The 21333-nt window shown below is 34.4% G+C and overlaps 1 protein-coding gene across 3 annotated transcripts in view; it reads left to right on the top strand.

Annotated features, from left to right (window-relative positions):
* Nucleotides 1–21333, top strand: part of Cop1 (COP1 E3 ubiquitin ligase) — a 113837-nt gene that overhangs the window by 26681 nt on the left and 65823 nt on the right. For all 3 annotated transcript variants that reach the window (XM_040737265.1, XM_040737264.1, XM_040737266.1), the window contains 3 exons: nt 10187–10246; nt 11510–11586; nt 16491–16548. In XM_040737265.1, the coding sequence (XP_040593199.1) occupies nt 10187–10246; nt 11510–11586; nt 16491–16548 (195 nt within the window). The remainder of the gene's footprint in view (nt 1–10186; nt 10247–11509; nt 11587–16490; nt 16549–21333) is intronic.

The raw sequence follows: 21333 nt of genomic DNA, 5'->3' as shown, positions 1-21333 counted from the left end.
TTTGGACCCTCTTTATTAAATAGTTTATTTCAGTTGGAATTTAAATGAATTGAGTTTTAATCATTTTATATGAAATGAAACATGGAAAACTGTATCAGTAAAGTTTTATTCTTTAGAATAGAATAGCATGTTGACAACTTCTTGATTATACAACAAAGCATAGAAGCATTGCTGGGATTTCAGAAGCTTCCTGGCTACCTTTTCAGATTTTTTTCTCTCTTTCCTGCTTGCTGACATTATGATATGTATTGTATGACTTCTCTTGCCTTTCTTGAATGTTTTTGCTGCTTGAGCATTTATAGGTCTCTATTTTTGAGCTTTGTGTAGATGTGTTTGTGCAGTATGTAATCTTCTCCTGCCTTTTATGGCTCAGTGTTAAGATTCACTAGTTGACTGTCTGAATTAGTTTCTATTGCTTGTGATAAAAAACCACTATGATCAAAAGCAACTAGGGTAGGAAAAAATTTTTTTTCAGTTAACAAGTCTCAAGTCACCTTCTATCACTAAGGGAAATAAGGGCAGGAGCTCATGTCAGGAACTGAAGCAAAGGCTATGAAGGAGTGCTCTTACTGGCTTGTTTCCCAAGGTTTTCTCAGCTTGCTTTTGTATATGACTTAGAACCACCTGCCCAAGGGTAGTACTGTGAGCTGGGCCCTGCCATAACCATCATTAATCAAGAAAATACCCCCACAGGCTAATCTCGTGGGGAAATTTTCACAATTGAGAGTCTCTCTTCCCAAATGATTCTAGCTTGTCAGGTTGAGAACAAACTAACCAGGTCATTAATTGATTTTATTTCATAGTGTTCATTGAAAAAGTATATATTATTTTCATAAAAATAATTATTGGTGGACATTTGTGTTCTTTTCACTTGGGACTGTTCATAAACAATACATATTTGTATATTCTAATATACATATTTGTATATTGCAATATTTACTTGTATGAGATAAATGTGTGAAAGGAATCAATAAGTCATAGGATATGTATTTCTTCACATTAAAGAGACAATGCTAAAATGTTTTCTAAGCAGTACTCCTTGGATTGCATATTCCTTTTACAGACCTGTATGGGTGTTTATATTGTATGTTATTCTTGCCAGAAGTTATCAGTGACTTTTCCTAGTTTAGAAACTAAAAAACTTGTCCTCCAGATATGCATTACTGTCTCCTTGGAGTTTGAATTTGCGTTTCCCTTGATGACTTAACAGATTGTGCACATGGTATTTATGTTTACTGGTTCTGGGAATTAATTTTTTATGTGTGTTTGAAGTACTGCTTATATAAGATTTGCTGTAACCTTTCCGTTTTCTTTTTTTTGTGACTTAATATTTATACATTGTTTTAATATAAAATCTTTGTCATATTGATCTGTCTCATACAAAGCTTCTGTTTCCTTCTATTTTGGATGCTTTTTTTCTGTTGTCGGTTGTTTTTTCTCTTGTCTTTTTGAGGTGCCCACTACCCAGCTCCCAAATAAATCACCCATGGAGGCTTATTATGACTTATGAATGCCCAGCCTAACTTGGCTTATTATAATTATCCCGTCTACCTTTTTTCTCTGGACTTTTTCCTTTTCTTATTTCTGTATATCTTGCTTTCACTCTTAACTCCTTGGGTGGTTAGATGCTGGGTGGCTGGCCCCTGATGTCCTCCTCTCCAAGTTCTCTCTTTGTTCCTCCTAGTTATACCCTGCCTGCCAGCCCTACCTATCCTTGCTCCTGCATTGTTATTGGCCATTCAGCTCTTTATTAGGACCACCAGGTGTTTTAGACAGGCAAAGAATGATAGCTTCCCTGAGTTAAACAACTGCAGCATAAACGAAAGTCACACACCTTAAGATAATCTATCCAAGTTGTCTTATTGTGCTGTGTGATGGATAGAAGTTTCTAACTTTAATACTATCAAAATTATCATTTTTAAAGTGCTTTTGTGTGTGTGTGTGTGTGTGTGTGTGTGTGTGTGTGTGTGCTAGATAAAGAATCATTACCTGTGGTTATGCAAATATTTTCCTGTACTGTCTTTCATTTGAAACTTTGCTTTATTATCTTTCACATTTTGAGTTTTGCTTTACTTGGAGATTTTTATGTATAATGTGGTGTTTAGAAATCTTTTTATATGGGTCCCCAGCTGCCCAAACATTTTTTATTAAAAGTACATCCTTTCCCCCATTACTCTGAAGTTAGTCACCATCATTCACTTTGTGTCCATATATACATATATATGCCTCTGGGCTACCTTCTCTGCTTCCCATACTTGACTTGTCTATGCTTTGGGAAATACCTTAATATATAATAGAACCTTAAGTGACTGCTTTTCATCAAGAAACTCTTGTGTGTTTATGACTTTTCATTTTCTTACATGTGTTTGAATCAGCTAATACATTTCCATGTTAAGCCTGCTGAGATTTTTTATGGGGGATTACATTGATTTTTGTAGAAAATTAGGAACATATCTTTATAGCATTGTGCGTTTGAACCCATGAACATGGTGTTTCTTCATACTTTAGGTTTTAAACCATTTTTAAACTTTTTGATACTTTCAGAAGCTACCAGTCTTTCATTTTTTGTTTAGATTTCATGATTTCAGTCCAAATACAGATAGGTCTTTAATTTTATTTTCTTATTATTGCTGATACATAGAAATTCAGCTGCCTTACATATTCTTAGTCCCCAGAAACCTTGTTAGACTTTCATTAATTCTTATTCGTATATTCTTTTATGTTTTCTATGTACACATCATAATCTGCAAATAACAATTCAATGTCTTTCTCTATGATCCTTATATCTTTTATTTATTTTTCTTGTCTTACTCTGCTGGCTAGGACGTCCGGTAACAGTGATGAATAGAAGTGGTGATAGCTGAGCATCCTAGTCTTGATGCTGATCTCAAAGTGAAATCATTCGACGTGTCACCATTAGGTATGGAGTTTTCTGTAGGTTTTTTCCCCCCTTAGGGTTTTGGTTTACTTTTAATCATCCAAGGAAATAAATTTCTGTTCCCTGAGTTAGAGGACTTTTCTTTTCTTCAGTTATGAATGGGATTGAGTTTTCTTTAGGATTTTTGTGCACCTGAGATAATTGTAGGATTTATCTTTTTGCATTCTGTTAATCTGGATAAATAATAGGTTTAACATTGGAAAGTCAGTCAGCTATGTACCGGTAGTGACCAGCCATCAAAATTGTCTCATTGTCATCTTTTATAGAATGTTTTACATTCTAGGATACTCCACCACATAGTTTATCCCTTTACTTTAATTCAGCTCTGTGTAAAGCAAACTGTATGATTTGTGTATTCTTATGTGTGGTTTGGATTGTTAGTGTTTTGTTTATAAAGTTTTTGTGTCGATGTTCATTGGTGAGATAGTCACGTTCTGTTTTTGTTACACAGGTCTTGTGCAGCTTTGCTGTAAAGATTGTTAACTTTAACAGATGACTTGGGAGGTATACATTCTTCTGGTTATCTTTTGTTTTGAGGGAAGCAGAATTATTGCAGTCTATGATGCATGTCTTTTTTCCCTGTGTTTAGAATCTACTAGCTAGAAAAGTCCTCTAGGTTGGATTTATTTTTAATAGATTGCAGATTATTGGTTTGGTTACACAGTTACGTGCTGAAACAAATGTTTGTTGGTTGCTTTTTATATTTCTGAGAAGTTTTCATCCATGAACTTTTGATGTAAGTTTGTTCTCAATTTTTTGTTACCAAAACTTTCATTTCTAATATCACCCATAGCATTATTGTTCTTCTTTTCTCCTTGATTGGTTCTTCACAGGAGTATATCAATTTAATTCTAGGAATCAGCTTTCGACTTTATCCTGTGTTCTGTTTTGTTTGTTTCTATTCTTTATTATCACTCCCTTGCTACTTGCCTGTTTGTTTTTCATATATTGCTCTGTGTTATATAGACTTCGTTATACAGGAGCTTGTGGTTGTATTTTTTTTTTATTTTGTTACATCAAACGTTTTTGAACTGTACTTTATGTATGAACTGTTTTTAATACTTAGACATAATAAGCATTACTTGAATATGAAGATTTTCAGTTCTTTCTGATGGTTTAATATTACCCAAAAAACCACTCTGACTTTTTAATGTTTTAATTTTAATTCCTTCTTTTTTGAGAGAGGGTCTTGCTGTACAGCCCAGCTGTAGCTCGGGCTGACCTTGAATTCTTAATTTTTCTGCCCGAGCCTTTAGAATACTGGGATATCAGGTTTATACTCTATACTATATTAGTATATGTTAACTCCACAAACTAATAAGGCTTTTGAGGTGTTTTTGTTTTTGTTTTTGTTTTTTCGACACAGGCCTATCCTGGCACCAGACTGGCCTCAAATTCACAGAGACCTGACTGCCTTGCCTCTGCCTCCCGAGAACTGGAATTAAAGGCATGCCCTACCAAAGTTTTATTGTGACATCTTCAAGTATGCATGTTATATACTTTGTGTTTATGTTCCATTACCCTTCTGTTTGGGATAGCTCCCTAGTAGTCTTAAGGGATTTTTTTTTTTTTGATACTGAAGATTAAACTCAGGAACTTAATGCATGCTAGGCTGAAAAGAGGTCTAATACTGATACTACTGAGAGATAATTTTCCAGGCTAGCTGGCTGACTTTCATCCTTTTTCCCTTTTTCCTCCCCTCCCCTCCCCCTCTCCTCTCCTCTCCTTTTCTTTGCCAGGTTGCCCTTGAAGTCACTCTGTAGCCTTAGGCATGCCTTTAATTTGTGCTGAAGCTTTTTAATTTGGTTCATATTGGAGCACTATTCCTAAAGCCCTTGTCTATACTAGTTCTTTATGCTCTTCTTTATTTTTTCAAATCCCCCTTCCCTCCCCTCACCCAGGTGTTGATAAAGGGTTTCTCTGTGGCTTTGGAGCCTGTCCTGGAACTCTCATAGTAGACCAGGTTGACCTTGAACTCACAGAGATCACCCTATCTCTAACTCCCAAGTGCTGGGATTAAAGGTGTGTACCACCACCACCTGGCAATTTCAGGTCTTACAAGAATGTATTTGCATTGGTTTTGTTTGTTTGTTTGTTTTGAAATACTGGGCAAGTAGTGGAAATCTATTTCCATTCTTTTACTTGTGGGTGTCCAGTTTTTATGCAATCATTTTCCAGGGAGACTATTTTTCCCAAGGTGTGTTTTGTGCCCATTGTTAAGAATTCTGGATGTAGTTACTTGAGACATTTTTGGATCCTCTATTCTAGTCTTGCCTTCTTTCGTGTGGTAGCCATTTTGTTTTCATCATTGTTGCACTGTTGTATAGTTTGAAATTATGTATGTATTATGGTATTTCTGACTTGTTTCTTTAGGTCAGGTTGTATCAGCTATTTGAGGTCTTTGTGGTTTTTTTCTGAATTTTAGGATTTTATTTTTCTATTTCTGTAAAAGTATCATTGGAATTTTGTTGGAGATTACATTGAATCTGTAAATTTTGTTCTTGATACTATCATGTTTACAATATTAATTTTGCTGATCCCTGAATGTGAGACATACTTCTACCCTCTTTGTGTCTCCTTCAGTTTCTTTCTTCATTGTTTCATAACTTTTCTTATAGATATTTTTTGCTTTTTTAGGTTCATTCCTTGAAAATGATTTCATTTCTTTGCATATAATTCTTGCCATCTGATTGTAAGCTCTGAACATATCAAGTATAGTGCATTGTGAACTTGTTAAAGTGTGTTGACTTTTTTTTTCTTTTTTTTACTGAATCGTTGTCATTCTGTCATCGATTCTAGAACTGTTTGAGGTGATTTTATCTCTTGGGTGTATATAGCTGCAGTATGTTTTCATGGGCATGCAGGTGCACATTTGTACATGTGTCTGGAAGCCAGATGACAACCACACTGACTTAGAACCTGCCAAGTAGACTAAGCTGACTGGCCAGGCTGCCTCAGCTTCCCCAGTGCTGGGATTATATTCATGGGCCACCACACCCTGCTTTTTAATATAAATTCTAGTGTTTAAACACAGGTCCTTGTGCTATTGCTAAGGTATACATTTGTCAACTAATCCCCAGTTTTAAAAATATACTTTGTCTTTCTCTGTTGTATTTAGACCTAGTATGGATCTATTTTAAACACCAATTAGGCTTGCTACTTTATTGTTTTGTGCTTATCCTCTTAAAATTTTTTTATTATATTTAAAAATTTCTTCCTATTACAGTTGTGTGTGTAGGAGGATGTTACATGACTACTTTCATGGGTGTGAAGGTAAGAGGACAATTTCTAGGAGTGTGTTCTCTGCTTCCACTTTGGGTTCCAAAGATTGAACTCAGCTACTTTAGCAAGTATTTTTTCCCCACTGGACTCTCTCATTGTCCTGTTAATATATTTTTCTCCACATGATTTCTTCACTAGTTTTTCAAGAGTCCTCTTTTGATTTATCTGTACCAGTTTTGTTTGTTTTGTTTTGGGGGAGGTGAGTTTTAAACTGTATGTGGTTTAGGCTGGCCTTCAACAAGCCAAGGATGACCTTAAACTGATTCTCTAGCTTCCATCTTCTTAGTGCTGGGATTATAGGAATGTACTTAGCCATTTGAATGTTTGTCTGTTTTTAGTACATCTGTTTTTGTAAATCTCCCCCCTCCCCATGGTTGTACTAATTTATAATAATTTGTGTCTTTTTGAGTATGCATGTACAAACCAGTTTGTGGGTTATTGACATGCGGGCGCTTGTGTGTGTGTGTGTACACATACATGCATACAATTTAGAAGTTAGATATTATTGTCAAGTGTCTTCCTGGGTTGCTCGCTGTGAGATAGGGTCCTTGATATGAAACTGAAGTCACTAATTCAGCTCATCTGCCTAGCTGGCTTGCTCAGGGCTCCCCCTGGATTTGTCTCCAACATTCTGGGATTATAGACAACCTGCCATGTCTGTCCCTTCGTTTTAGTAGGTACTAGAATTCTGATCTCATAGCAAGCAACTTTACCTACTGAGCCACCTCTCCAGCCCCTAACAATTTCTATCTTAATGTCGTGGACTGGTGTTACCTTCATTTACATTTTCTTTTAAGTAAGCCATCTTGTTTCCCCTAGTTTGTTCATTTACTCATTTGTCTATTTTTTGTTTTGTTTGTTTCTTGCTTTAAAAAAAAACCTGTGGGAGGTCTGAATGAAGTCTTAATGTTAAGCTTGCCATTAGATATAAAGTATGTATTTTTATTACTATTATGGAGCAATAGGGTTTTGGCTTTCTTTATACTTTGGTTAAATGTTTTGCTCTTGGTAGTTTCTCTTTTAGAATAGGTATACACTGAGCTTTTCTATTTTCTTTTGATTACCAGCCTTTTCTCTAATCGTATATTCTTTTGTTTTAGATTACTTATGTGTAATGTATTCTAAGTAATATTGTTATATTATTGAATTCACATAGTGAGCTTAGTATTCACATATATTCACTTTATTAAACCAGTAGTAAAAGTTCAGTCAAGTAAATACAAAAGATTCTTGCCTGTTCCAAAACTTTTGTCAGTAATAGTCTTCAATTTCAAACTTTTTTTGTTTTGTTTTGTTTTTTGTTTTTTGAGACAGGGTTTCTCTGTGTGACAGTCTTAGCTGCCCTGGAACTCAATTCTGTACACCAGGTTAGCCTCAAACTCACAGAAATCTGCCAGCCTCTGCCTCCCGATTGCTGGGTCTAAAGATGTGCTCAGCAAACTCTTTGTTTTTATAATGATTTTGAGACACTTTTTTTTCTTTTTAAGTTTTTAAGTATTTTGTCTTTGATTTTTCACACTGTTCAGAAAGTACTTGCTACTGATGTGTTAGGAACATACTCTGAATTACCATTGTCATTTACTATTTTAGTAGCTCCAAATTCTGTGCTTTCATTAAGTCAAATTTGATTGAATTTATCATTCTCAAGTTGTGACTGATTTTCATTTATAGGAATATCACTTTCATGGACTTATTTACAAATTTGGGCTTTTGTCTGTCTTATTCTAGGAGTTGTGATGCCTTTATGCTAAATTTAGCATAATTCTTCTTTCAGATGTTTATTCTTTGTCTTCTGTGTACTAGTACTAAAATATCTTGTATTATTATCTTCAGATGGAAATGCCCTGAATCTAATATGTAATTTCTAAGCATTTTCTTTCCTTCAAACTTCTATTCCATTTTAATTTCTTGCCTGACATCTAAAATAACTTTTAATACCATTTTTATAGACAGTAGGATAGCCTTGTAACTTGGTTAGTTGTTCCATTTAGAAGTAGATCCATGTGAAATGCTTGAGTTTTTCTTTTTGAAGACAACATTTCTCTGTGTAACAGCCCTAGCTGTCCTGGAACTCCTTCTGTAGACCAGGCTGGCTTCGAACTCACAGAGATCTGCTGCCTCAGCCTGTGCTTCCCAAGTGCTGGGATTAAAGGCATGCACCACCATGCACAATGATTTTTTAAAATTTTTTTTCATTTTATGTGCATGGATATTTTGACTGTGTGTATGCATGCATGTATTACGCCTGGTTCTTGTGGAGGCTAGAAGAAGGCAAAGGGGTTCCCTGGAACTGAAGTTAACAGATGTTTGTAAACTGCTATGTAGGTGCTAGTAATCCAAACCAGGTAATCGGAAGAGCAGCAAGTGCTTTAGCTACTGAGCCATCTCTCTAGATTATCTATGTTTTTATTTTAACTGTTTTAACATTCATTTTAATAAGAACCCTCAGAATAAAATAATTTTAATTAAGATATTTAGGAGTGATGCATTTCAAAATAACTAAATTAGAATACTTTAAGAGAATGCTTTGATGATTTAGAAGCCAAAATCACTGGAATTTTAAATGTCTGTAAAACAAAACACGTCAGCAGTGGTGAGATTAGATTGATATTGGGCAAATACATTGATTACCATAGCTCCTTTTATTATTTCTGTTCTTCATAGCCTTAGCATTTGTTATTATTTGTTTTCTATTTTGGGTTTACCTATGGTAAAATTTTTATAATTAAGTCTTTTAAGGCTCCATCTTTAAGATCTAATTTCACTTGGATCCTGCTTGTGAACATTGCCTCCATTGTATTATTCTTCACACTTAGCAGAATGCTAAGGTGACTAACACTTGAATCAATAAGTTCATCACTTAGTACTCACTGTGCTTATTTTGCAGCATTAGATGTTACTTATACAGACCATAAATATGCTCTTGTACCAGCATTAAGGAGTAAGCTAGCTATAAAGTACTGTTGTCTTGAGAAAGTGCTGCCATGGTTGACAGCTTGCTTCCTAGAGCAAGAAAGCTGCTTTGATTCTAATTTCAGTTCTTCCACTCACCACTCACTGAATGGTCTTCAACAAATTACCTAGCCTTTCTGTGGCTCATTTGCCTAATAGATGTAGTATCTGCTTCAAATCTGGCAATCAGTATTATCCAATTATCTGTTACTGTTTCATAGTTTTAAGTGGTTCAATATATTTGAGTTACAGTTATGCTTACTCAGGATAAAACAGAGTTTCTGGAAAACAACTTGGTGCATAATGAAAATTTTATAGCCATTTCTGTTGATTAATTTGCATTTTAATTATCTCTTAATAAAATATGAAATAACCTTTTAATTCAATGAAAATGATAATATTTACGACACTGGTGTGTTCTAGGTTTATGATAGTTGCAAATGTCTTAAATCTCTGGTAAGAAAGGAATGTTTCAATATATAGTTAACTATTATCCTATGATTGTAATGCTTACATTTTAATGACATACAGATGGTTATGATGCAATGGCAACAATATGAAAAGCACAATACTTAAAGTCATGAAATATAAATTTCAATGTCAAACTACAGTTCTTCCTAAAATTACAGTGGTTCAACCACTGTTAGACTAATAAAGTGGGTTACAACATGTGCCTTAAAAGAAGTCAACTAAATGAGGAAATGTGAACGCTTTTTGAATATCTTCTATTTTTAATTACTTTATTATTTTTGTTCATTTTCATATTTTTATTGTAAAGTAAGTCAGTGTTATCGTAAATAAACATAACTTTTTGTTGCCACATAAACAAGTGCCTTTATTTGAATGTTAACGTTCAGATTTACTTCTGATTTCTTTCAGTCCCCCTTATTTTTACTCTTAGTGGTCAGCTTAGTATCCTTTTTTCTTTTAACGAAATCTAAGGCTCATTTTTTGTCATGATGCTGAAAATGTGATTTAGATTAGAATTTTTTCCTCCCTTTTTTTAATCTACAGCAATTGGAACAGATCCAGAAGGAACTAAGTGTTTTGGAAGAGGATATTAAAAGAGTGGAGGTAAGAAATCAAGAAATTCTCACATTTTTCATAGTTTTACCTTAATCTTAATTGACAGTTCAGCTGGGGCAGGGGAACAACAGCTGAATACTTTTTTGAAGGTAAGTAATTGTAATCTAAGTTTATATTGACTTTTTTTGTTGTTGTAATTCTTAAATGAAACAAATTTGCTTAAGTTTCTATTTGCAGTCATTTCCTACTAACCCTTCATTATTTTCTTAAAATTACGTATTTCATTCTCTTATTATCTACATGTGTTGCTTACTGAATACTGATGCCAATTAAAAGTGATGTAAATCCATTGGCAGTATTGCTGAAATTCATAATAAAATGCAAATTACTTAGTAATTCATTGGGAGATTCATAGGCTATTGTGAGTTGAAGTTACTATATTTGTCTACACTTAAATTTAGTGTGTGCTTTAATTATTCATACATATGATTTCCTTTTGATGACATAAAACATTTCAAAGGATAATGAGCATTGTAGTATTTAATGGGAATTCAGTATCCTTATATTTCAAATTTGTATTATTTATATTACCTGTTTAGCTATTTTTGAGCTAAGCCAGAAATAATTTTACCTGATTATGTGCTATAGTTGTATTTTCAAATTTGCTGTTTTTCCATGAATCAAAATATTGCACATAAATAAAAGGGAGGCCAGTCAGTGAGATACAGAAATGTAATTTATGTGATCATCTATGGCCAGCCCCTTTCCTATGGGTTCGTAATAAACAAAAATTATAATTTATGTCATTGTTAAACTTAGTATTTGATTCAAGAAGTGTTACTTTTAGTATTCGTAGATTACTCTTAGAGAGTGACAGATATAGTCCAGTTTCTTTCATTTACTTTGAAGATTTGAAAGTTATAATCCAGTCACCATGCCATTCATTTTATTTATCCTAATATACATTAATAGAGCATCACGTGCATGAATAGTCAATTCACTGTGCACAAAATATGCTGTGTCTCCTCTTTGGTATACTTCCTTTTAGCCTTTTCTGTATTTGTTGCTTTCATTAGTTAGACAGTATTTAATAGCTTTATAGACCTTTAACACTAGGAAAAGCTTCCTTCTTAATTTCAGATTAACTTTGCTGTTTTACTCTATGGAAAGAAATCCTGGAGAAGATTGGGTTTGAAGACAGAAATGGACTGATGAGAGCATGGTGCTAGAACAGAATATAATGTGTATGCTTTTTTGATTTATACATTTTCTATGGAGTTTGTATGATAACTTAAATAATTACAATTTCAGGAAATGAGTGGCTTGTACTCTCCTGTTAGCGAAGATAGCACAGTACCTCAGTTTGAAGCTCCTTCTCCATCACACAGGTACAAGCTTCACATCAGTAATTGTTTGGGATTTTGTATTATGTGTTTATGGTACTCTAGTTCTCAGGAGCCTTTTTAATGCAGACTTATGGAGCCATTGAGAAATGAAATGCAGATATCTAATCATTTTTCTTGATCCTTTTGATTAAGTTAGTGATTAGATATTAGCAGTATTTAAAGTTTCTAGATGGATACAAAGTTTGAATTTTTTGATGTCTTATAAATTAATGTCATGTTGCAAATCAAAATTGGGAAACATAATATAGTAATATTAGAGGAAGTGAAACTAAACAAAAAAAATGGCCCTGGCACCTTTCATTTAAACCCAATACCCAGAAAGCAAAGGTAGGGCATTCTCTGTGCGGTTGAGACCAGGCAGGTCTATGTAGCAAGTTCCAGGCTAGCTAAGGATACAAAGTAAGAACTTGTCTTGTAATGATAATGATAATGAAATAAAATTTTATGGGCATTAGTTACTCTCCCCAGTTTTAAAATGAAGGCATTAGAAAGATGTGTTAGTTTAAGTCTTCCTGTTTTTGTTGTTGTTTGTTTGTTTGATTCTCATATATCATGGGCTGGCTTTGAACTCAGAATCTTTCTACTATGGCTCAACTTTCTTCCCAAATTTATAGTGCTAGGATTACAAGTTGTGTACCTCCATACTTGGCCTATCTTTTTCTTGGTGGTGTGGGTAAGTGTGTTAGTGACTAGTTTCAGACTCAGGGTCCTTTCATTTCAGCCTCCAAAGTATCTGGGATTTTGGACACTTATTACCATACCTGTCTTTGTATTTTTATTCTTGTTAGCATGGGAGATGGAAGCTTAAAGATTAGGAGTTCAAAAATACCCCTCGTTTCATAGGTAATTCAAGGACAAGCTAAGTTACATGAGACCATCCTTCAAAACACAAAATAAACTCCATTTTACAAATTATTGAATCTTACCATCTATATGCTTTGTTACACTAGGGATTATATGTAATTATATATCTCTTGTCTTAACTCCCTAGATTTTAGAATAACATTTAGCTTTATTTGACTCTTTGTAGTATAAAGTAAAATTTATTTCATGAAATATGTGCTATCTAAATATTGGACTTTAGAGTTTTATGTTTAAAATGTTCAAATAAGAGCAATGGCCACCTTGTAATTCACCTTTTTTCAACCAGTTTTCTTTACAACAATCCTAATGATTAGGCCTGTGAGATATTGTTATCATTAAGCCTATCATTCACTTTCTAATATATAATGTCTTTGATAATAGGCTGTTTTTCGTGTGTGTGTGTTATTGTGTATGTGCATGTGTGTGAGAGATAGACAGACAGACACTGGCTGAATATAGGGAATCAATAATTATCCATACCACAGCAATTTCAGTAATAAATTGGCAGTTCATTTCCATTGTCATGTCACTCAATTAGACAGAAAGCATTTCTTAACTATTAATATTCAGTCTGTTAGATTTTATGAATCTGAAAATTACATTTATTTGCTGAATGCCCCTAATAGGTCAGCCTTTTTTGTGTGTGTCTATGTTGAATTTTTCTGACAAAGTTCATGCCTTTATGGAGCTTACCTTTTGGGATGTGTATATGGAGGCTAGGAGAGATACTACACAGGCAAATGTAGAACCATCTTAGGAGTACATAATATAAATATTGTGCCTTCAGAAGATCATTTAAGCAGGGTAGATGTTTGCATGAATATTCCATTTTAGGTAGTTGGGCTTCTCCAAAGAGATGACAACTAATGGAGTGAAGCTGGAAAAAATCACTGTATTTTGTTTAGATTTTAGATGTTTTCAATTTCCATGGGGGAGAGAGGATATCTTATGTCATTCCTGACTTTATACCATTGGAAACATGGAGGAAAGCTAGAAAACTAAAACATGAGTGAGGGCTTGGGTTTTGACTTTATTTGTGAAGGTGAAAAAGGTGTTTCATAAGCTAATCATTGTGATAAACAATTTACTCATGGTACTGAGGGAGCAGAGACAGGTGGATCTCTGTGATCTCAATGCTAGCTGGGACTTCATACTGAGAACCTCTCTCAAAAACAACAAAACACCCAAAATAACAGCAGCAGAATAAACAAGTAAACAACAAAATAGAGTGAACTAGCAGAGTTTGAACAACAACAACAAAAAATCATCTCAGAAATACCTGGGGATATTATAAAGAGCATTAGAGTTGACTTGCTTTACCTTATGCCTTACAGAGGTTGAATTTGATGTCGTAGTCATGAGAAGACATTCAATTTTAAATGAGTATAGAGAATACTTTTCAATTACCTCTTTATTACTCATTAATAACATTGGTAGGTAATAAAAATATAGGTTATTAAAATCATTCTTAAAACTCTAATTTCCTTCATTTAGAATACTTGAAGATTTTAAGTTATTTATCCCAAATTTGGATTGTATCAGACAAAAAGACACTGTGATACAATTATAACTATGCCAGACCCTCAAAACTCACTCCCATGATTATGCTGTCTTGGTATGGGAAATAATTTGTCCAGTAAATTAATCCTTCTGCTTAAAGTACAGAATGAGTAGAATTTTTGGCCTCAAGAATTTAAATCCATCAAAACTCATTTACCTCTGAAATGATAATAATATTTTTTATTTATAGTCATTTCAGAAGTTATGTGTGATATGCTTATATGTGCATGGATGCGAGTGCCTTGCATGGAAACCAGATGAGGATATTGGGTGGCCCGTTCAATCACATTCAACCTTATTCTCTTGAGACAGCATCTTTCACTGTATCTAGAGTGTGCCACCATTTCCCTGATCTTTCCCAGCACTGGGAGTGTAAGTGTATATGGCCACCCCTAACTTTTTTATGTGGACTCTGGGAATCCAAACACATTCTTGTACTTGTACTGCAAGAGCTCTTACTCATATATATTGAGCAGTTGCTTCCTGGCTTTATAAAGCACTTTAATATTTTTTATGAACGTTGTCACTGTCCATTAAATTTCTGAAATCTGGAGATGTGAAGAGTCCTTATTTTAGTCCTTGTTAGTGACAGGCAAGACCCATGTTTGAAATACAAGATTTTAAACACCTATTATCTAGTACAATTCATTATATCTGAAAGAGATCCTAAAGACTAAAAAACAGGCCTAAAAAACAGGAAGTGGGATGGTAGGGACAGCACTTTAGAAAATAAAACAAGCATTATTTTAGATGACAATACATGTCTGGATTGCAGATTTGTTGTGCAGAGAGAGAGGAGTAATGAGTAAAGGGGTCATGACTGAGAGGGTGAAACCCACAGAAACAGCTAACCTGAACAAGGGGGAGCTCATGGACCCCAGACTGATGGCTGAGAGGCCAGCATGATGCTGATCCAGAACCCCCGAATGTGGGTGGCAGTGAAGAGGCCTCAGCAATCTTTGGGGCCTCGGATTCTAGATCAGTATGCATTCAAATGGACTTTGGGTGCCCATTCCACATGGAGGGGTGCATTCTCAGCCTGGACACATGGGGGAGGGCCTAGACCCTGCCCCGGATGATATGACAGACTTTGGAGATCTCCTATGAAGGGCCTCACCCACCTTGGAGAGTCAAATGGGGAATGGCTTGGGAGCTGCGGGGGGAGCTGGGATTGACATGTGTGGTGTAAGCTTGTTTCTAATTTAAATAAATAAAAAATTTTTAAAGTAGCTGTCAAATACCCAGTGTTGAAGTTTTTAAAGTACCTTCAGCATATTTCATTATTTAATTAATATCCTCAATGGCTGATTTTATTAGGGTAAAAATAATATAATCATGCTTATTATAGAAATAGAGACAGATTGTGAATAGCTAATTATCAGGTTAAGTATATTTTATAGTTTTTAGTTGCTAGTAGTTGTATTTTTTTTTTTTTTTTTGGTTTTTCGAGACAGGGTTTCTCTGTATTGTTTTGGAGGCTGTCCTGGAACTCACTCTGTAGACCAGGCTGGCCTCAAACTCACAGAGATCTGCCTGCCTCTGCCTCCCGAGTGCTGGGATTAAAGGCATGCGCCACCAATGCCCGGCGTAGTTGTATTTCTGATTGTATATTTTTAACTTTTTTTCTTTTGTTATTACTATTGTTTGGAAGAAAGGCCTTTTTTTAAGACAGCCTGGCTTCATACTCAACTTTCACTAAAGGCCTTTATTAGCTGTAGTGCTTTAGTGCCTTTGAATTGTTGATTGTTTTTGTAACCTATTTTGTTTAAAGAGGGTAGAGAACAATAGTGATGAATGAAATAAAGAGTTTCTGAAAGTTGTCTTAAATAGGAGAATATATAACCAAATGAAAAACAACATAGAAAACTTTATTTCACCAGGGCAGAGGAAACTAATATCATATGGGTTTGAATTATAAGAGAAGACTTTTGTCACTTTGCATTTATTCTATCCTTTTGATAGTTTTCTTTTGCCAGGTTTTGCCATGCCACCTGGGGACTAGGAACTTATCTAGAGATAGAATGTCCTCATTCACCTCATTTGGTAATGAGGAAACTGAGTGATTGGAAGGTAATTGTCCAAGAGCACATGGCTACTGAGTACCATAACAGGGTCTCTTAACTGTAGCCTATCAAGTGCATCCTAATGTTTTCTCCAGTATTTTAAATCCTCTTTTCCTTAAAGTTCCAAACCTTACTAACCTATTTGGAAATGGAAATAAATCTATTTGCACGCTGGCCCTAGGATTTTTCCCATTTAATAACCTTTCTTGATATATATGTTTAAGAGCTGGAAGGAGTTATGTTTATGGGCCCTTTAATGTCTAATTAGATGGTTGACAGTACATGTTTATGTAAAATTATAAATATTGGGTTTATAAATGGCATATTTTTAGATCAACTTTTCCTGTTACTAAAATAATGTAATAACTGAAGTTAAATTCTTCTTTCTTCATTTTGCAGTAGTATTATCGATTCTACAGAATACAGCCAACCTTCAGGTTTCAGTGGGACTTCTCAGGTAAGTTATACACATAGCAGTATGTTTTGGTGGTTGCTATGAGTAAAATTATCTACATGGTAAAATAACAGAATCACTGTTTATTTGCTTTTCTCTGTTAAGAATTTTTAAAAAGTGTTTTTAGCATAGTGGTTAATATCAGACCTTAAGACGAAGAAAATAGTGTCAGGTATTGTTTGTCTCAGAGATATGAAACGTGTATTTATTGATTCATTGCATATCGTTATGTAAAGCATTAAGCAGTTCTTATATGGATTAGAGGCTTCAATAAAGTAAACACTAACCTCGCCTCTCCCAATTAATTGTATGATTCTTTTAACTTTTATTCTTTCAATCTTTGACTAGGGGATTGATGATATTTGCTAATCTTATTTTTTGAGTTCTGCTATGTATTTAAAAAAATACAGCAAAAAACCCTTTATATTAAAATAATTTCAGATTCAAGGAAAAGTAGTAAGACTGCTAAAAAAATTCATTTATTTAATTCAAATAGTTTGTCCAACTACTAAAAATTTTATCACATTTTCAGACATTTCCCTTTTTACCTATATATGCTGCTTTTCCTTTTTTAAAGTATATTTTAGTTATATTTTACAGTTTTTTCCTCTGGGTTGTTATATTCTTTTGGGGGGGTGTTGGAGGCTGGCCTTGAACTCACAGAGACCTGCCTGCCTCTGCCTCCGGAGTAGATGGGATTAAAGGCATGTGCCATCAACGCTGGGCGATATATATTCTTTACCCATGATTCTTAAGTGTCTGTTTCTTTAAAAACAAAGATGCTGTCTTTTGTAATCACCAACGTAACTGTAAAATTCAGGAAGTGAGCATTATGCTCAGTATCTGTAGAGAAAGTATTTTTTAAAAACACAAATGAAGTAATTTTAATGCTCATGTATTTACGTAGAAAGGCTATCTTTAGTAAATGAAAAGCTCTGGGAACTTAGAGCTTTCCAGTTCATTCTCCTCGAAGGTACTTGGATGACTACCTGTTTCATAGTTTTGAACCTACTTGTTACATTGTTATCTTAATTAGCATGCTTGTGTTGACCTGTTTTGTTAAACCCTTTTTTGTTGTTTTTGACATTACCAAGATTGCATCCAGGACATTGTGCCTGTTAGGCATGTGTTGTACTGCTAAACTCTTCTACCACCTTAGCTTTTTAAAAAAATTTGTAGTGCTACAACTTTTTATTATAGTAACGTTCATAGAGAGGCTTGTATCTCTATACCTATTGAAACATCTGATTCAGGTGTTTCTTATATTATCAGATATGTCAATAGAAATTTTAAAGCCTCAAAGACTTCCTGAATCTGGGAACTAGCTAGTTTAGTGTTTGCAACAAGGCCTTCATGCTTTCCTTTTTAATGTAATTTCACAGTCTAAGTCAGACAAGGTCATCCTATGACTTTGATAAAGTCAGGTAAATAATATACATTGTTCCATAATTTTTCAAGCTCGTAAGAAGCCAAGGTTGCTTTGCAGACCACAGGAAATAACAAGCACACCATATCCCATGTAATATGAATGACTGCTGCCTCTACCCAATACACCTCACTGCACTCTTCTGGCTTTTTGTTCATTTGCTTGCTTGCTTGTGGTACTGGAGCTTGAAGCCAGTGCATCTTACATGCCTACTTAAGCAAGCACTTTACCACTTACTGGGGTATAAATAAGGTTTATTATGAGAGAATTTATTCTACATAACAGTTTTGCTCTGATGCACCTATTTTTTTTTATTTAAATCTTAATCCTATAGATTGTTTTTGATACTCTTACTAAGCCAACTCTTGCTTTGTTTTGGCAGTGTAATTACACATGTCTGTGACTGGAGGGATGTGGAAAGTTTAGATGGAGGACAAAGAAAAGGTTTTCATTATCCTGTCTGTATAACATTGTTTTGGATTTTCTGTCAAATTCCAGGAACTAGGAAAAAGATAAAATAGAATCTAGTAGAAAAAGAAAATGAGTAAAAGTAGCTGTTCTCCAATTTTGATGGTTGCCATTTTTAAATCTGTTACGATGGTATAAAAAGAATGCACAATCAGGTAAAACCATGTTTTGAATCCTGAGCTGTGATCCTTTCTTGGCAAGCCATATATAGTATACAGTAGTCAACAGTGGTGCTGGGCCAGTACAGCAGACCATAGTTCCCTTTCAGGCAGTCAGGGGGGGTAAACAGCAATTACTCTAATGAATTGTTTTATTAAACTTGACTGTTTAGTAGGCTAGAACTGCTAAAAGCATTTTTGTTAATAATATTTTGAGTTTATAATTTATCAGAATATAAACCCTTTCATAAGTTGAGAATTTTTATGACTTTATTCATTTTATATATCATTTATTTGTATGAGTCAAAAGACTTCTAGTGCCCTGGGGCATTATATTAGTATCTTTCTAGTTTTCATCCACAAAATGTCCTGTTGATAATACTGCTTTTTGTTTTCTTTTTCTGTTTTGAAATTTTTTTAAAAAAACATGACTAAAAGCAAATTTGAGGAGAACAGGATTTATTTTAGCTTTCAGTTCTAGGGGATAGAGTTCATTATGGTGGAGGTAACATACCAGTCAGGTAACAGATTATGTTTCATCTGTCACGAAGAAGTGGGCCCAAGCTGTAAAACACACCACCAGGGGTATCCTTGTTCCAACAGAGCAACACCTCCTAAAGGTTCCAAACCTTCCTAAACAACACCACCAACTGGGGACCCACGTGTTCAGATCTGTGAGGCTGTAGGAGATACTTCTTCAGACATCCATAGTCTTCCTCTCACCATAGTCTTTGTTTCAATGTTGTTCAGAAAACTGAAGTATCTTCTTATCTCTTCAGCTGATAGGATCTCTTCAATTGTGACCCCTTGTAAAATTAAAACAAAACCCACAAATTACTTGCATTGCACATACAATGGTTCAGAGTATACATTCCCATTGGATTAGGGAAGGATAAAGACATACCAAGGAAAGAATGGAATAAAGCAAGACTGAAACCCAACAGGACTAATACCAGATCTTACAACTTCATGTCAGTATCTGGCGCTTTGGTTTCAAAAGGCTTAGATGGCTCTACCCCTACAGCTTTGCTGTCATCAGTCTGTTTCTGCAAATGATTTAAAAGGATTGAAAAAAGATGCCTAATTTCTGAATTTCTGTGGGTAGAGTAAATGAATGTTCAAACATTCTGCACTTCCCAGAGAATCCATCCTGTTAGAAGGCAGGGTACTATTGGATAATAAATCCTACTAGAGTTTCATAGACTGGAGTTAATGAATTCTCAATTTTCACCTTTCTCTTTATTGTTATTGGTGTTTGAGGCATGATCTTTCATGGATCTCCTCTGTTTTCACACTCAGAATAATTTTCTCAGTCTTCTGAGTTTTAGAATTACAGGTTTGAACCACTCCTGGCCTTTCTCTTCAGTTATAACAGTATATGAGAAAAAACAAAAATAAGTTGATACAAAAGGATCAAAAATCATAGATGAGCATAAGCTCAGGGAGAAATCTAAGCGATAGATACTGTTTTCACTTTTATACAAGGTCAGTCATCCCAGGCTTTCCATATACATACTTTCTTCCTGTGGTAGCAAAAATATACATACCCAAGTCCATTTTCTAAAGTGGAGTAATATGTGTTTATATCTATATATATATATATAATCCCATGTACTTTGGGCCATCTTTAGATTACTTGTAATAGTTAATACAATGTAAAAATGTTATTAGTTACTCACTGTGTTGTTTAGGGAATAATTCTTTTTTTAAAAAATGGTCTGTACATGTTCAGTACAGATTTTCTTTTTTTCAAGATAGTTTTTATCTCTAGGTGCAGAACTTACTAATGTGAAGGGCCAATTATACCTTGTGCAGTGTTATAAAGAATTAGAATGTATGTGAGGGGCAAAAGCTGTTAGAAACTAAAGGAAATAATTAGGTAAGATTTACTTTCTAATTACTTTTCATGGCTACTTCCCAGCTATTAATACTGTAATTGAAAATACTACCTTGCATTTTTTAAGAAGAAAGCTGGTACATAGAGCATCTAAACAGACTGACCAAGAAAGTGTAGCTAGTAAGAAGAGAGAGCTGATATTTACAGAGCCCTATTAGAGGATCTGAAGACACATCATTGAACAAAATCAAAACACAAACATTTCTATATTAAGCAGTCTTGTAATCTAGTTGGAAAGACACTAGTAAAATAAACAAAGATGACTTCTGAGTGAAAAGTGAGAGTGAGTTATCTGATTTTATTTGGGTATAAGCTCTAACTGCAGGAACAGTAGATAAATAAGCCATTTGATAGAACCATGATTGGAGAAAAGTGAACAAAAGAGAGAAAAGTGGAGAATGAAGTCAGAAATGTGTGTATCACAGAGTACTGTGGACATGGCTTCCTCTGGTTTTATAAGTGTGAAGGCTTTGAGTTTTCTTTTGAGTTCTTAGTGTTCCTCATTAAAAAGATATTTCATTTTATCTTTTGGAAGCTTAGCAAATTGAATTGATTCTAAAACAAGGTATGTCATGCCATCTGTACTCTATGATTAGAATCTTAGAATTTGGAAGACAAACTAGATTTCTGTGAATACTCTGAATCATTAAATAGTTTCAGATATAAATACCAAAAAAGCAGTCAATGTTTTTACTGATAGGTTAAAAAAGTAAGCATTTACTGAAGGAGTCTACAATATTAAATATGAAAACGAGATTTTCATAGAAGGACACACACATGACAAATTGAAGTTAGTTATCCTCACAATATAGGATAAGTGAAGTTAATACAGATTAATA

The sequence above is a fragment of the Mesocricetus auratus genome, unplaced genomic scaffold (assembly GCF_017639785.1).
Source record: "Mesocricetus auratus isolate SY011 unplaced genomic scaffold, BCM_Maur_2.0 Super-Scaffold_100676, whole genome shotgun sequence".
In the NCBI taxonomy this organism is placed as follows: Eukaryota; Metazoa; Chordata; class Mammalia; order Rodentia; family Cricetidae; genus Mesocricetus; species Mesocricetus auratus.
This window is presented reverse-complemented; position numbering and strand designations above follow the sequence as displayed.